Source organism: Stegodyphus dumicola, chromosome X2 (genome assembly GCF_044657685.1).
Source record: "Stegodyphus dumicola isolate Sdum_Otavi_A_Nest chromosome X2, ASM4465768v1".
NCBI lineage: Eukaryota > Metazoa > Arthropoda > Arachnida > Araneae > Eresidae > Stegodyphus > Stegodyphus dumicola.
Window position 1 is genome coordinate 75,039,746 of NC_140781.1, and position 16,618 is coordinate 75,056,363.

Consider the following 16,618-nt stretch of genomic DNA (forward strand, 5'->3'; position numbering starts at 1 on the left):
AATAAAAATGCAGATGTTGCAGTTTCCCTTTTCCTGCTTAGCACTTTTTTAGAAATATTCAAATTATAAACAAGATAATATGCCTTTATACACGTTCATGAACACTTTTTACATGTTCCTTTGTCTGGTAATAGAGGTTACTAAATGTAGATCAGTACAAACAAGTAGATAACAATATTGAATTTCCAATGAGTGATTTAAAAAAAAAAAAAAGAATATACATACAACTCTAAAATTTTTATTTCTGGCTGCTACCAGAGCAGTTACAGTATAAAAATTAAGTATAAAATACATTAGATGAAAAAAAGAATCACAAATAATGTATGCTTTGAAAATACAGCATGACTTCAACTTTTATGTACAACATTTTAAATATTATATATACAAGCTTTTAAATATATCTATATACAGAACTCACTTCTACTTTAAATTATTTTATTGCAAAAGAAATATGACTTTTAAATATACATGGAAAAGGACTATTCATGATGAATGCACATTTACACTCAGGTAAAACAAATAAGATCTTATTTTTATCTAAAAATAAAAATCCTTGAATATCACTTGAGCTGAACTAATATGATTCAGCAGAATGTAACATACATTTCTAACAACTTTCATAATAAAGCAATACACATTTGGCTTAAAATTCTGTTGGAAACAGATACATAATTTTTTGACTAAATATTTTAAGTTTTCAAAAATTCAATCACAAAGTGTCCTTTCCTTTTTCTAAATCTGTAACTAAAATTCATATTAATTAAAACTTGAAAGAAAAATAATGTTTTGTTCTTAATCTTTCAAAACATCCCATCATGTATTCCAATAGGCACAAGAAATAAAAAAAATATTGTAACATTACGGACAAGATATTTCCAGTCGGCAGGTACAGCATATTTAACAAGGATATCAGTTAAAACATGAATTTCATGGGCAACACAAATGAAAATGAAAGATGTCACTAATGCATTAAGAACAGGGTAACCAGGAACTAATACCAAAACTCCATGTGTGTCAGCAGCAAGCCATATGTGATACTGAGCAATAAAAAGCTATATAGGAAGAAAGATATTAGAATTTACAAGAATATGACTATTACAATCAGGGGCAGCCAAAGCCAGTGCAATCGATGCGGCCATACTGGCCAATGGAATTTAAATAAATGTGCTAAAAGTTCAAAATCTCGGGATGTACAAAGTGGCAGTATTTAGGAACCGCAGAGATTGCACTGGGCAGCAAAACGTCTAGTGCCAGCCCTGATTATGATTAAAAAGCATATTGAAAACAAATCTTAGTGAAACATACATAAAGATATACATGATTTAAAATTTTTAAAAAGAATATGAAAGCTTGAAGGAACAGCTTTCTATAAATCTTCTGATTTAAAAAATTATCCTTGAATATAGGTATTAAAATAAATGATTATAAGCTAAAAGCATCTATCTATATGGAAAAGAAATATGTCAATGTAAAATGCAGCCCCCAGACTTAACTGGAATTCGAGCTTATAAAAATTTTCTCAATTTCAAGCAATAAGTGATATGGGTCTCCCAGTTTCAAGAACAACAAAAAACAAATTGTTCCCCCTTTACAGATGGGGAGTCCATGCCATTTCAAGCTCAACATTTTTAAATATTTAGATTAATCTAATGTTCTTTTTTAAATAATTGAAGGAATAAAAAATTGCACTCATTAACAATACATTCATGCTTACATTGCTTTCTCATCTATTTTTTAATATTATTCATATTTAACCGTAACAGGGAAGGTCAAATATTGGGACAAAACCGGGGACGTGTGGTCACGGAGATCGCGTCTCGTTAAGGTTTAAATAAAATGTTCTAATCAAAATGTTAAAATTTTATTTTACCCATACATTCTATAAACACTTATCTTCGAACAGAAAAAAAAAATTATTTTACAAAAAAATCAATCAACACTAGGAACATCTTTTCTGCTTTTTTTATGAAAAACCACTTGCAAACGTAAATTATGCAAAACAAACCAGAATAACTATTACTTTTTATGAATAATAATAATTTTCCATTAATTTAACATGTGATTGATACATTCAGATGAAAAATACAAATATTATACGAAACATAAAAAAAAATCACAGTACCTTACTATCAGTAATACTATTGTGTTCTTGCAAAAGATATCAACTTACTCAGCTTATTCTTGTGCACATTCATGACATAATTTTTGTGTACATACCAAACAAACTGGTGTTTTACAACTTATGCATAAATATGAAGTTTTCAGTTCTTTCTTTTTCTCTAATATTTTGTTTGTGAAAAGGACTTCCCAAATGCTTTTAGGATCCGTATTTTCACCCAATTTTCCATACACTCTTAATCCTGGAAAATGAACTATATTATGTGCGGGAGTTCTCACATTTCGTTGAGGCTCAACAGATGACCATTGAAGCCGTTCCTCCCATAATAATATTTTATAGATGAAATGCGATTTAGTCTCTGGTTCAGTGCATTCATTGTCAAATTCAGAAAATTCTGATGTCGTGGAATGTGAACTTTCCTCTGCAAAATCTTCTTGGCATTCATCTTCATCGCTAAATTCACTTTCCACTTCATCAAGAATTCTTTATAGCACTTCTGCATAACGCGAATTAGAAGGATATATGATATTTCTCGGACCGAGTCTCAGAGCCGTGTTTCCACCTGGGACAGAAATCGTAACACTGAGAGGGAGGTGCGGTCTGACATACCGCTCTCAGACAATGGAGTAGAATTTCAAAATGAAGCAGGTGCAAAAACTGTTAGCCAATATGTGAGAATTTTCAATGTCACAAAAGGAGAAGCTAGCACAAGAATCCACTCAATCAGACTAAATATAGAATAGGGTGATAGGAACAACACCTGTAGCGGTCTCTGAAACCGCACCTCCCCAGTTACGGGTTAATTAATATTACTCAATTCTTAGTAAGCACTATTCTATTTCCACATTAAGCCTAGAGGCTGAAGAAATATAAGAATATATAAGCTTTCAGATTTTTATGCTTCACAGTAATAAAAGCAGATAAATGCAGACATGGATAAAAATTCCATTAGAATGCAGTACTGGATTTTGAAAAAGAATTGATTTGTTGACTACCTTTTCACACATGGGCTATTTTTATGATGTGGCTGTCAGAATGTCAGTGGTTTTGTATGCAATGAAGTAATAGAACGGAATATAATGCCAAATTTTATATAAACAAAAATACAACTCTAAATTCTTGTGAAAAGTAATTTATATAAATTAGCAGAATAATAAAAAGCAGCCACTTTAAGAAAAATGTGCCTTCATCAAGCACTTTCTATGGAAACCAAGCTCATATTAAGGTTACACGGTGTTAAAAACTACAGGAAACTCTGTGCAACTAGTTCCTTCACAGAAACTAGATCTTAGAAAAACTATCAGTATTCAATCTTCTGACCCACTTGACCACTGTTGTGCCTACATTACACATAGAATAAAACTGCAATGCTTCCCCATGAATGCTTTTCTCTCAGCTATCAAAATGCAAATAAACTATCAACATTCTATTTCTTTAGGTATTCAGTAGTATATATGATTGCAGAATAAGTAAGATTCATTTATCTGGCAGCAATCACCAGATGCTCTGCTTCGACAAACTAATTTTCTAAAAATAATTCTTGTATAAAATATTTTTACACCATTGTAAATGGACAATGAAATTTATGTTTTCATCCAAGTTCCCTTGAAATTGTGCTTGTTTGCCAAACCATGCAAAGAACATGCTGTACTTTGTTCGCAAGTAGCCACTTATATTCCTTAGGATGAGATATGAAAGTATCTGAAATATGAATGAAAAGCAAATGTAAAATAATGATGCTTTTACATTATCAATATGTTTAATATCACAAAATTCTTTCAAAAGATTAGTATTAAATTTATTCTTTTATATTGATAAATGCTATAGGAGTTTTAACTGGGACATGAAGAATTTCCACAGTATTTTCTAAATTTTTTTAAAGTAATGTTGAAAGATGATTCAATATAAAGTACATAATTTGAAAAATGATTTTTAAAATTAAGTAGTTGATGCTAAGAGCGACATTTCTTTAAAATATATTTTATTAAATTTAATCTAAAACTCACATATACAGAAGAAACTTCGAAAATTTAGAAAAAAATTTTTACTTTCAACCGGGATGAATTATATACGAGTGCACAAAATATCACTTACTAAATTAAATGCAGCATACATTTATGATAAAATATAAAATTTTAAACAAGCATATATTAATTATATAAAGCACTTCAGTACCAAAATAAGAAAACTGTAATTATTAATATCCTGTTTTAGCTATGCTGAAGTCAGATCGATCAAGCTTTCCCATACCATATAAAGTACCCACAAACCATAGTTAATTTTGAATACTCTGCTCAGAAAATAAAGCAGAAAAAATATTGCAAATATTTAGAAAATGAATTGAATTTATTTACAGGTTATAATAAAATTTAACCGACTTTCAGTTAATGGAAAGGGCTGTTGCCGCTTACAATGTTCTTTTATATACAATTTAAATGGGAAAAAAAAGCAAGAATCAATGTTTTGTACTATACATCTTTATTTTTCTCTCTAGCGCTCGATTTTTACTTTTTACTAAAAAGGAAGTTCCTTGTTGATTTTAGTCATGACAACACTTCATGTTATGTGATGGGTGAAGTGAAAGTAGTAGTTGTTAGCTAGTAGTAGTAGTAGTAGTAGTAGTTATTATGACTAATAATAATTGTTGCCTAGAGTTTATTGAAATAGATAATTGGTACTCAATTCAGTGGCAGCATATTTCAAAGTCAGTTTTTGGATGAACTGACAAACACCTCATGGCATTTACTGTTATGACTAGCCGCTCAAGTGGGATAGTGGTTAGCAACGCTGGCTGCCATACCGAAGAGCCCAGGTTCGAATCCCGGAGAAGTTATAGATGTTTGTCAATGTATGGTGACTGCATGGCACTCTAAATATGCGGCAAGCCGGTGGTACAGGAAGAAGGATGGAAGACAATCAGACCTGCTCCCCCCAGGATGCTCTCCATCAAAACTGGTGCGAAACTGAGCAAAGTCATACTGTCACCTGTATGGTGTTCAAGGCTCTTGTCAACAGGCATAATGTTGCACTCCTTGCCATGAAGAACTTCTTGGAACACATTCCTAAACTTTGATTCAAAATTATGCATCAGACCACAAACAATACATACCACAGGTCACCTGCATTTCTCTTAAAATTCAATGCTGATTTTTATTAGTAAAATACACAACAGATGCTCTGCTTATACACTCTTATTCTTCCTAACCATATTGCTTCCTTTTCTTCCGATGAATCAAACTTTCAAAGTCAATTCCGCAAATTCCGTGCCATGCACTAAATTCAAAGACAATATATTACCTTATTAAAAAAGCAGAATGCAACCAAGAACACTATTAACTATAGTTTTTAGAGCTCTAAACCTTAGTGCTTCTGGTAATTAATTATCTATGCATTTTAGATCACAGTCCTTTTGTGTACATACTTGTTCTTTATTTAATTTGAAATTACAAACCTAAAGCAGAAAGAGAACATTTTAACAATTGGAATGAAAATAAAAGTGCTCTATCAAACAGCAAATGAAGTCATCAGTCATTGATATTATCCTTATCAGAAACTTGTATGTTTTCACTTCAAAACAAGAATTAAATTTCACTACAAGAATAAATTTTTACACACAATGAACAGGTATATTTTTTTAATTAAAATATTACTTATAACTTACAAATGCTATTTTGTTAGCTTTTTTGCAATAACAGGCCATTTGTATATCCCACCTAAGACTAAACAAGTTAAACAAGAATCTACCAGACATACAAATAATATGTAATATACATATGTCCTTTATCTCAATTTGAATAACAATTTCAACAAAAGAAGCCTAATAACAAATTCAATAAAAGAAGCCTAAAATTATCCTGTACTTTCAAATATAACTTAAGGTATGCATTAAACTTACTGGAACAAATGAAATGTATGGATGAATTTCATTGCATTCAAGTTTATTTCGGCACAGAAATGCAAATATTGCATAGCCCTGTAAGTATAAAAACTGACAAAATTATCTTAACAATTACATACAAAATTAATGTTTGTAAAACTATAATTACACATAAAACAAAACTTCAATAAAATTGATTTCATTATTCATTAACAAGAATATGATTTCAACAAAATTAAATACATATAAAATTAGCCATTCATAACTTTTTGTATAGAAATCACAGCAATAACACAATATAAACATCTGAAACATCATACCCCTAGTCCTACAAATGCAGCAAAAGCTACTGTTAAAGAAATGCCCCTGGAAAATAAATTCCCTCTATTTTTGTCATCTAAAATGTGATACTGCTTAAGAAGATGCAGACCAAAAGCAAACAACATTCCAAATGTTACACTCTGAAAAATAAGAAAATGTTATTGATAAAAATATCATAAATGAAACCATTGTATGGGGATCATTTCAAAAGAAGGGCATGTGAATTTTTACTAAATACATCCAAGTATTTAGGGTGATGCTTTTCTGTACCTTTTCTATGTAGATTCTAGGTCTCTGAATAATTGTTTCGGAGGGACTGCAATTCCAGTTAGGTCTTGGTTTTTGCTAGGTTGGTTGATACAAAAAAACAGTTTAACAAACTGTCTACAGTGGGTACTAGATGAAATGAGCTTGTCAAGGATGAAAATCTGTATCTTGATTAGAAGTTATACTCCAGTCTATGATTTCATTACATACACATCAAGGATTTGATATCTGCTGCACTTTCTCATGCAAGGTTTCAAGCCTATTGCATAAATGCTGTTCACTGATGATGAACTGATGGTTCTTGATTCCCTGTGAGTTAAATGCTGTTGACCTCCTATTGGTAAGAGGGAGCAGAATGGTTGTACAAAGCTGATATACTTGCCTAATTTAACGAGTCAGAAAAATTAAAAAAATGTGAGAAGAAAGCAACAAAGGTACCAGTTTGACCAGCCTCACTCCAAAGATTGCTAGAACTTTATATTATTAGAATTATTACAATTATAAGAATGACAAGATTTATTAACAATGCTCACAAATGGACAGTTTCTATGGAAGTACTATCAGTTGCAGAAGTTGAAAATGCTGAAAAACATTTCAGGATAGCTGTTCAACTTAATAGCTTTGGGCAGAATGAAAATACTCGTAAAGATCTAGTGATCATTAAAGATGATGGGTTAACTAAAGTTTAGACAAAGAGTACTGGGAGAGGGGATGAATTTGCTTTTCTCTACCCATTTCTACTTGGCTTCCAAACCAATCTAGTTACATGTTTAATCAATATACTTCACATGAAAAATTGCCATACTGGAATGAACATTCTGTCAGCAAAATTATGAAAGAAATACTTTGTAATTGCATCTAAATGAGTCATTAGATGTGTCATAACCAAATCTACTGTCTGCATGAGATTTAACTCTACAACACACACTACTCCCGCAATTCAGTTACATTCAGACCGTGTTCATGATGCAGACACTTTTGAGATAGTTGGTATCGATCTCTGTGGAACTCTTTTTTTAAAGAATAGATCTAAAATATGGATCATCCTGTTTGATTGTGCTGTCTACAGGGCAGTGGTATCTCTAAGCACAGGTACTTTTTTACAAGCACTAAAAAGATTTATTGCAAGACAAGGGCAACCGTCTAAAGTCTACACAGACAACAGTACCAGATTTGTAGAAGCAGACAATGCATTGAAACATTAAAACTGGCAGACAATTCAACTTTCTATTGCATTTGTCAAATGTTTAACCTGGAAGTTCATTCCTCCAACCTCTGTCTGGTGAGAGTGACTTATTTGGTCTGCCAAATCATTTGTATTATGAGTATTAGGAAACTTACACTCTGCGAAATATGAAGAACTGTTGATCATTTTATGTGGCATGGAGCCACAAATCAACTGCAAGTCTCTTATGTACATTTTGGATAGCTCATGATCTCGTGCCACATACACCATGCATGATTATAGTGGACATTCCAGAGATAGGAATACCTGACCTTAATGCAATTGACGAGGAAAACTTCAAGAAAAACAAACTGACAATAGTTGCATGTTGAACTACAACAGCTTCCAAAAACAATACTCGGGACATCTAGCTAGATAGCAGGTGAAATAAAAAATATTAAAAAAAATCACCAATCTAAAAATTGGTGAAGTAGTACTGGTTGGCCAAGATAACACCAAATGGCAACACAAGACTTTGGCCAGAGGGGAAGATATTTTTCGCAAGCCAAGATGGTTGTTCTCTAGCAGTCTAAATAAAAATGGAAAATGAAACTTCAGGGCATATAAGGAAATTGCATCCATTACAGATTTCATTAGAAGATCCAATTTTGCAAGCTATTCTTGAAAAGTTTTTCTGATTTCGTCAACAAAAAAACTGTGTGAAGGCTACATTTGTCAATAAACACTGAAAAATTGAACTCTAAACTTTTGAATATTATTTTTCTTTCTTTAACATATGTTGCTGTTGCTGCTGCAAAATTTAGTTCAATTATTAATTTTTTGAAATTTTGTATATTTTAGATAATAGAGGATGTCTAGTTTTCCCTTCTGATGTTCATGCTGTAAGTAATTGCATAATGCAATGGTAAATTGACTGTTTCATATTTCGTGATTTCTTGCCATAGTTATTGATTTAATACCACTAAACAAATGGAGGGGGGATATTACTTCAACTCAGCTTTTTCTTAAGAGATAATGCTAGGTGTTCATGAAAAGAAAAGTTATGTTTACGTTTATACAGACAGTGGCATGGCAGCATACAGACCAGAGCCGTGGGGTAAAAGTAGAAGTCTTTGGGTTCTGTATTGAAAATGCACACATTATGCAAAAAAGAAAAGAAAGGCAAACTTTGCCAACTGTTGTGGTTTTTTGGATAATAAAAGAGGAGAAGAGGGGTATGTAGGCCCTTCTGTATCTATTTGTTGTTGGTTTTATTTTGAAAAGTACAAAAATTGACATTTTCTGTATATGCAATTGAAACACTTGTTTCAAAAACGAAAAGTTGGGAAATATTTGTGCTTAACACTATGGGATTGCTAAAAAATTAATGCTTTCTTTATTCTCATATAAAAGCAAAGCAAAGAAACATTCCAACTGTGCTATGTATTTTGTGAGATTTACTATACACTGCACAATACACTTGAAATGGTCCCCATATTTATCTAATTCTGCAATATCATTCAAACGTCAGTATCATGTTAAATCCGTTTAGGTTTAAATGAGTTTCAAATACTCACATAGCGATCAATCTTCCACCTAAACCACCATTCTTTGATAGAATCATCAGTAGTAACAAATAATGCTTTCCATGGACGTGTAACAAAAATCTTTTCAAAGAAAACCTAAAACATGAACAATATTTTACTCTTGAACACAAACTAAAGATAATACATTATTTAAAGGAATTTGCTATTAAAAAGCAATAACGTAATAAAAAAGATCATACTGCAATGAAGAAAAATTGAAATAAAACAACTATAGGTAAAACTGCAGAGCAGCATTTAATCTAAGCACTAAAATATAAAATCAAGTACAGCAACAACCTTATGTTTGGCATAGATTTTAATTAACAGGCTACTGATTTTAAAACAGCCTTCATCCTGACGATAACGGACCTGTACATGTTTGCCATCAAAACTGAAACAGCCTTAATTAAACAGCGAAACACAAGGTTGTTGTTTTCCCTAATTTCATGTTTTACTCTGGCATGCTTCTCTCCTCCTTTAAGCATCTAAATTCATGTTCTATGTAACATAAAATTCATTATGATTGCTAATTACCTTCATTATTACAAATCAATTACATATTTCTGATGCATAATACATAATGTTCTTATTATTAGAAAAACAGGAACCCTGTTTCACCCTTCTTCAAAATTCACATGTATTTTGGAAAATCAAATCAGTTTAAAGTTGATTCTAATTTTGAATTTTATTATCTTATTTTCAGACATGCTATGTAATTCTTGGTTATGTTTTATGCCCACCTGAAATTTTAAAAAATGGATCTATGGATACACATATATTCTGCAATTCCACAGGTCCCACTGCACCTTAGACAAAGGTAAAACTTCTCAAAATGAAAAATCATGTATATATATTATGAACAGGGGAAAAAAAAAAAAAAAGTACTTTTGGGTAAAGTATTTAAGAGAGTGTGGTTTTTATGGTTTATTATTTTCACGATGACCTTTCTTAGTGAAAAGTTACTAGATATGCAACTAAACCTCACAAAGAAAGCAAATGCACAAAAAACTAGTGGAATGATCACTAAGAAATTACAATATTATCGCTATGGGCATAAACTAGTAAAAAGTGATTCCTAATTGACTGGTCATCTGTATTTACATGGATTTACTGCAAGAAGCTTCAAGAGAAATCCAGGAATTCATTGAGAAGCTTCTCGAATATGCATTTTCCAGAAATAACCAAGCTTCAATGTGCTATTGGAGAGAAAATTCAATATTCAAAGTATAATTTTAAAATCTCTGATTTTGATTCTCTTATCCTTTAATTTAATTCAGTTTTCATTTATTTTATTTTCCTGGAGTAGCCAAGGAGCCCCTGAGAAGTACATGCTGAACCCTACAGAATGGTAACATATCTAAGCTGATCAGCTGTGTGCTTATCTTAAAAAGGAAGTGAGCACAGACAAGGAAAAATAACAGAAGGATTACTCAGGATGGTGTCACTAGTGGTTCTGACTGAAACCACCATTGAAGGCACCAAGAGATGCATGTTACTGTTTACTGATAATAAAATAACTATTAAGAAATCTGTACAGTGATCATTTCTAAAATGAACAATATTTTTGAAATAATAAATAATGTTATTTAAATCACCAGCAGTCATGTTCCTAAGGTGAACGTTTTCACAAAATTGTCCAGAACTATGGATGGCTGTCTTGAGGATTTTTAATTGTAATTATCGCTAAACAGTCATATACTTGTCTAGGGAATAAAACTCTTCCTTACCACAGCTAGCTAACTGTCACATTACAGACAGGAAAAACTACAAAAACACTTATTAAATGAGCCCACTTTACATCAAAAAAATTAAATGCAGGATGTAACTAACAATATCCTGTTAGTAAGCAGCTACAGCCATACATAGACTCCAACCTTCAGCAAACCTTGTCAGTAGTCAACGCGCGAACGACATTTTTACAACTTTGAAAATGTGCGTGTAGCGTATGTTGTAATTAACCATTCATTAATTTTAAATTAATAATTAATTGTAATCAATTTTATTACATTTAAAATCCATATACATATAAAACTGAATAATTAAAAATATACCTTGTAAATTATATGCACATTTAATTAGAAATTTTCTTTTAACTCCTCAAGCATTCACTAATAAAAAGTACTTCAAATCACTACTAATCATAGAAAAAATCAGAAGCTATAAATCATATCTTTATTCTGGATATGATTTCTACAGGGAAATAAAATTTAAATAACCAAGAATGATACATATAAGTATTAAACAAAATACGCATAATTTATGAATGCAAAGATTTATATGTAGCATGCTTAGCAAGCTTAAGTTTTGATTTTGAGAATGTTTTTTTATAACACAGTTCTTCATTTGCCTGCATATTTATTTTTTCAATCAAAACTGCTTCAAGAGTTTTAAGACCTAAATTTGGTCGAAATTCCGTCTGATTTTTTTTAACAATAGAAAAAATTCTTTCGCAAGCTGCATTTGAATGAGGTATTATTAAGACAGCAAGCATTACAGAAGGCAATACTTTGTATTTAATACACCCATTCATATTTTTTAATTTGGCGATTTCTCCCCATGCTATATCAATACGCAAATCTACAATTTCTTTCAAATCATCTACTTGATACATGGAAAATTCAATTTCTACTTGATTAAGACATTTTTCATCAATAATGGATGGAAAAGTATTCATCAAGTAAAGAACAGATGAAAATGAGACTTCAGTTCTCAAGCTGATGTCAGCAACTTCAGCATGTTTTAGAAATGGATCACTCAGTGGAAATTTATCAATTATATATGAACATGCAGTTACAAAAAAAGCTCGCACAGAATTGAAAAATGATTTCACTTCACTTTCATTCAACTTGGCATTTTTTTAAATATAGTCTTGTTTCCGCACCAATCACTAAATTTTCATTTTCTTTTTGTTTACTATACTTCTGAAATGGAATAGACGTTAGAGTAACATCTTCATTTTCTTTAGAAATTACTGATGGTTTTACGAATCTAACAAATAAATTCATTAAAAGTTCAAAAAGTTCTCTTCTCAATTTATGTATATAAGGAGCTTGTTGTTGCAAATTAATATTTACTGTTATAAACAAAGGCAAAGTATTTTTCAAAAATAACAAGTACAATTTGGTGGTCAGTGACTGTAAAATTTTTTTAATGTTTTGCAATCTCTTTCCTTCATTCTCACTGTTATCTGGTTTATCTCCAAAAAAATTTATCACAGCATCCCACTGTTCCAAAATCCTTGTTATAGATTCTAAAAGAGACAACCATCTCGTACTGCAATATTTCAAAATTTTATCAGATTTTGCATTCTGTCCCAAAATTTGTTGAGCAACTTTGAAGCTATGCTTCAGTTTCGAACTTTTCTCCAAGTAAAAATATATATCTATTATCAACATTTCAATTTCTGAGCCAATTAATTTTTCAGTAGGTTTTTTTGCAGCTATATGCAAGAGGTGGCACGAACAACCTCGGGTGATTATACTTGGTTGATGCATTTTGATAAATGATGCTACACCTTTAAACTTTCCAATCATATTACTAGCATTATCTGAAGAAAATGATAAGCAATTTTTCCATTCTAAACCTTTGTTTTTAAAGTTTTCATTTATACAATTAAAAATACCTTCTCCTGTATTATTCATGCATTCTAAAATAGAAATCAATGAAGTAATTATCACTCCCTTTTCTTTACTGTAGTATGTTATAACCAATGGGTACAGTTTGTTATCATTGTTGTCATTACTTCCATCAGTACTTAGAGAAAATGATGTACTGCACACTGATTTTATAATATCAGCAACAGTATTTTCTGCAAGCGTTTTCACAATAGCAGCAGTTTTGGTATGACCGCAGCTAAATTTTTTTGCTATGGCAGAATCCGGAAACATTGCTTTGAAAAGCTCTTTGGAATGATCCGAAACAGAAAGTGGTAGATTATGTTCAATTAAAAAACGAACAAAATAGCATTCGGCTTTTATAGGATCTGTTTCATCATCTTTTATTAAGAAATTTGTTATTTCTTTAGATTTTACGGTGCCAAGTTCTATATGCTTTTGAGAAAACACATGCCGTTTACAGTCATCTTTTCCGCCATGAGCAACTGAGAAGTCTTTGTTGCATACACTGCAGTGTGCGTGATTCACAGAAATTTCGGACGCTTTAATGCATGGAAATTCTGAAGAATATGAATCTTTAAACTTCTGCTTTGATAATTTTGGCTTCTTCGTTCGAGGCAGCATTATGATTAAAAATCTTTCACCTGATTCACAGTTCACAAGACACACGCTAAGCTCTCGCCGTAAACTACACAATGCAGCCGAATGCAGCCTAAACACGCATCAGCGAGGAACCTGGGAGACAGACAATTGGGTGGAACTATTGATAAGTCGTTACCGGTTGGAGTTACTGATCTACGATTGGCTAATTCTTCAAAACCAGGAACGCACTCAACACGTGATATATGATAACACGAGTATTCAGCCAATCATCGGATGAATTAGTTGGTTCCGTTTTAAGTACTGGTTCTCCTGCTCTTGTTTCTGTAAAATCCGTAGTTTTTTCCATACTTTTCGTAGCTCGTAGTTTTTCATGAATTTCCGTAGAAACTACGGAGAATCCGTAGTAGTTGGAGTCTATGGCCATAGACAAAAATAGATACTTTTTAAGCTTACTTATAGATTTGTTTTCAGTTTTCCCTTAATGCTCTAGGAGAACATTAAGAAAAAATTTTAAAATGTGGTATAACCAGAAGGGAGTTTAGATTTGTGTGAATATGATACAATAATAGTTGAATAAGTATCAAAGCTTATGCATTGATGCAATTAAGAAGAAACAGATGTGTAACAGGTACAAGATATTAAAAATATACTAAATTGATATGCTAATGCTATCAAAGATACAATAGGCACTGATTTAGTGCTCATAGGTGACAATGAGTGATTAGTGACTGAATGAAGTTGAGGACAGACAGCATGTATGGATTAGCTAATAATACCACATAATCCCACTGAATATAGCTCAAATCTTCATGAGATGTACTGTTCTTAATTTCTTACCTTACTCTTAAAAATTTAGAGGTGCCAAATTCAAAATTTTATCAAAGTGGAATTTAAATCCATGGCAACCTTTTTGTATTTTCCTTCATTAATAGCACAATTTAATATTGTAAAATCTGAACAGTTGAATACTGGCATTACATTTCATACTCAGCTGAATCAATAATTTTTAATTAAGTCATTATAAAATACACTATTTTGTAATTTTTTTAAAAGAACATGTTTTATGAACATTTAGATTATTTGTTTTGTGTTGACAAGTATAACTGCCAGGTAACACGTTTAAGTTTTATATCTCTAGCCCTATGTTATATCTGAAGTTCGTGATTCTGTCTTTTCACAATAATTCAGTTCTGTTTTAATTTTATATATCAACATACTTGCCAACGACACTCATAGATCAGGAGATTTTTTTAAGAAATCGGGAGATTTTTCACAACGTTAAAAAGACTTTTTAAATGATAAAAATATAATTTTCAATAATGAATTTAAATAGTTACTAATTCTTAAATTCAAGCAACACAAAAATACCTTACACATAAAAAACATTTTTATTACTTGCATCATTTTTATTATTAGCATCATTTAAAAAAAAAAACTTCTAGATAAGCAATTCTTTAAAGACAGCCAGCGTGTACACGCATGTTTCAAAATTTTTCTCATTTCAGTATTATGCAGCTGTTGGAACTGTTTCAATTTTTCCTTCCTTTTAGAACCCCTTTCAAGGTAATAAATATCAACAATGTGTTCATCCACATATATTGGTAAAGAAGCTGCCCTTTTTACAGCTGCTAAATTTAAGAGGTGACAGGTGCACCTCATAATCTGCAAATCTTAATTTTCCTTTCTTAAGATGCTTGCAACAGCAAGTCTTCAAGCCTACCATTACTGGTGCATTACCGGCACCAAGTGCTAAGCAATTATCCAGAGAGACTGCATTTTCTTTTAAAGTTTTAATAATTAGCTGTGCTAAATTAAAGCCTGTCGAATGTCCTTCTAAAGTGGGGAACTGCACTCAATTTCTGAAGACTCTGGATTAAAAAAAGAAACAACAATTGGATACAGTTTTGAATCGGTATTATTGATTCCATTCGTAAAGAGGCAGGATGAAGCTGTTTTAATGCAATCAATAACTAAGATTTATTTTTCAAACCCATTTCTTTAACAATTGCACCTGTTTTGGTCCTTGCACTTGAGTATTTCTTAGCGATTTCACTATCAGGAAACATTTTTCTAAATAAAGCTGCAGTGTGATCCGATGCATTCAGTGGCAGGTTGTGCTCTAGTAAAAAGGCAGAGAACAGACATTCTGCATTAATAACGTTTTGGTCCTTTGCTTCCGAAAAAAATTTTATTTTCGTTTTTTTTTTTCAAAACAACTCATGTTGTCTTTGTGTTTTTGTGTACGCACATGTTCGAGAACATCTGCCCTTCCATGCGAAATCGAAAAATCGCAACGACAGACGGTACACATCACAAATTTTTTACATTTCCTTGAGGAAATAATGAAAGGAAAGTCAACTGTGTACAATTTTTTAAACGTACACAAGTATTTCACTTTTCTCGCAGACATAACAAAAGATGATCATTTCTAAAACTATTTCTCGAAGGTACACAACTCAGGACAAGATGAACGAAATAACTAAAGAACATCCAAATAACAGCCTTGAGCTTGCTTTGTGCTCATTGGCTAATATATGCCAGATGACACACAGTGGAGCTCGATGCTCACTGGAGAACGACGTTTCTGGATATTTATGCTCTCACTCACAAAGGAGAAATTCTCATCTAATTTGCAAGGTTTTGTTTCAGATATAATCTAGAGAAAATTCAATTGCTTTCAGATGTCCAAAATCACTTTTTTTTTTTTTTTTTTTTTGTTTTGTTTAAAGTCGGGAGAAATATATTGTAAATCAGGTTGGCGGGAGAGTTGTCGAAAATCGGGAGTCTCCTGCCTAAATCGGGAGAGTTGGTAACTCTGCATCAATATAAAATTACAGCCTACACACCAGTATATGCTGAAATTCTCATTGAACTAAGTGGATTCTTTGGATCCTCCTAACTGATATCTAAAATATTACTTTATAAATGACAGCAATCTGTAGTATTTATTTAAATAAAGAGTAAGGAACAAATAATAGCATGCTGCACTGAAAAATACACTAATATATTTTTAATAGCAAGCATAATAACTATATTATTTCAAAATTTCCCAATTTTAATTTTTCC

General features: G+C 31.6%; 1 protein-coding gene across 1 annotated transcript in view; it reads right to left on the reverse strand.

Moving 5' to 3' along the window:
- Window positions 1–222: 222 nt before the first annotated feature.
- LOC118192326 (N-acetylneuraminate (7)9-O-acetyltransferase) overlaps window positions 223–16,618 on the reverse strand; it is an 80,564-nt gene continuing 64,168 nt past the window's right edge. The window contains exons 14-18 of the mRNA XM_085809717.1: window positions 9,327–9,431; window positions 6,317–6,457; window positions 6,015–6,092; window positions 3,695–3,820; window positions 223–1,052 (exon numbers count right to left, since the gene is read on the reverse strand). Of these exons, the coding sequence (XP_085665843.1) occupies window positions 801–1,052; window positions 3,695–3,820; window positions 6,015–6,092; window positions 6,317–6,457; window positions 9,327–9,431 (702 nt within the window). The 3' untranslated portion in view covers window positions 223–800. The remainder of the gene's footprint in view (window positions 1,053–3,694; window positions 3,821–6,014; window positions 6,093–6,316; window positions 6,458–9,326; window positions 9,432–16,618) is intronic.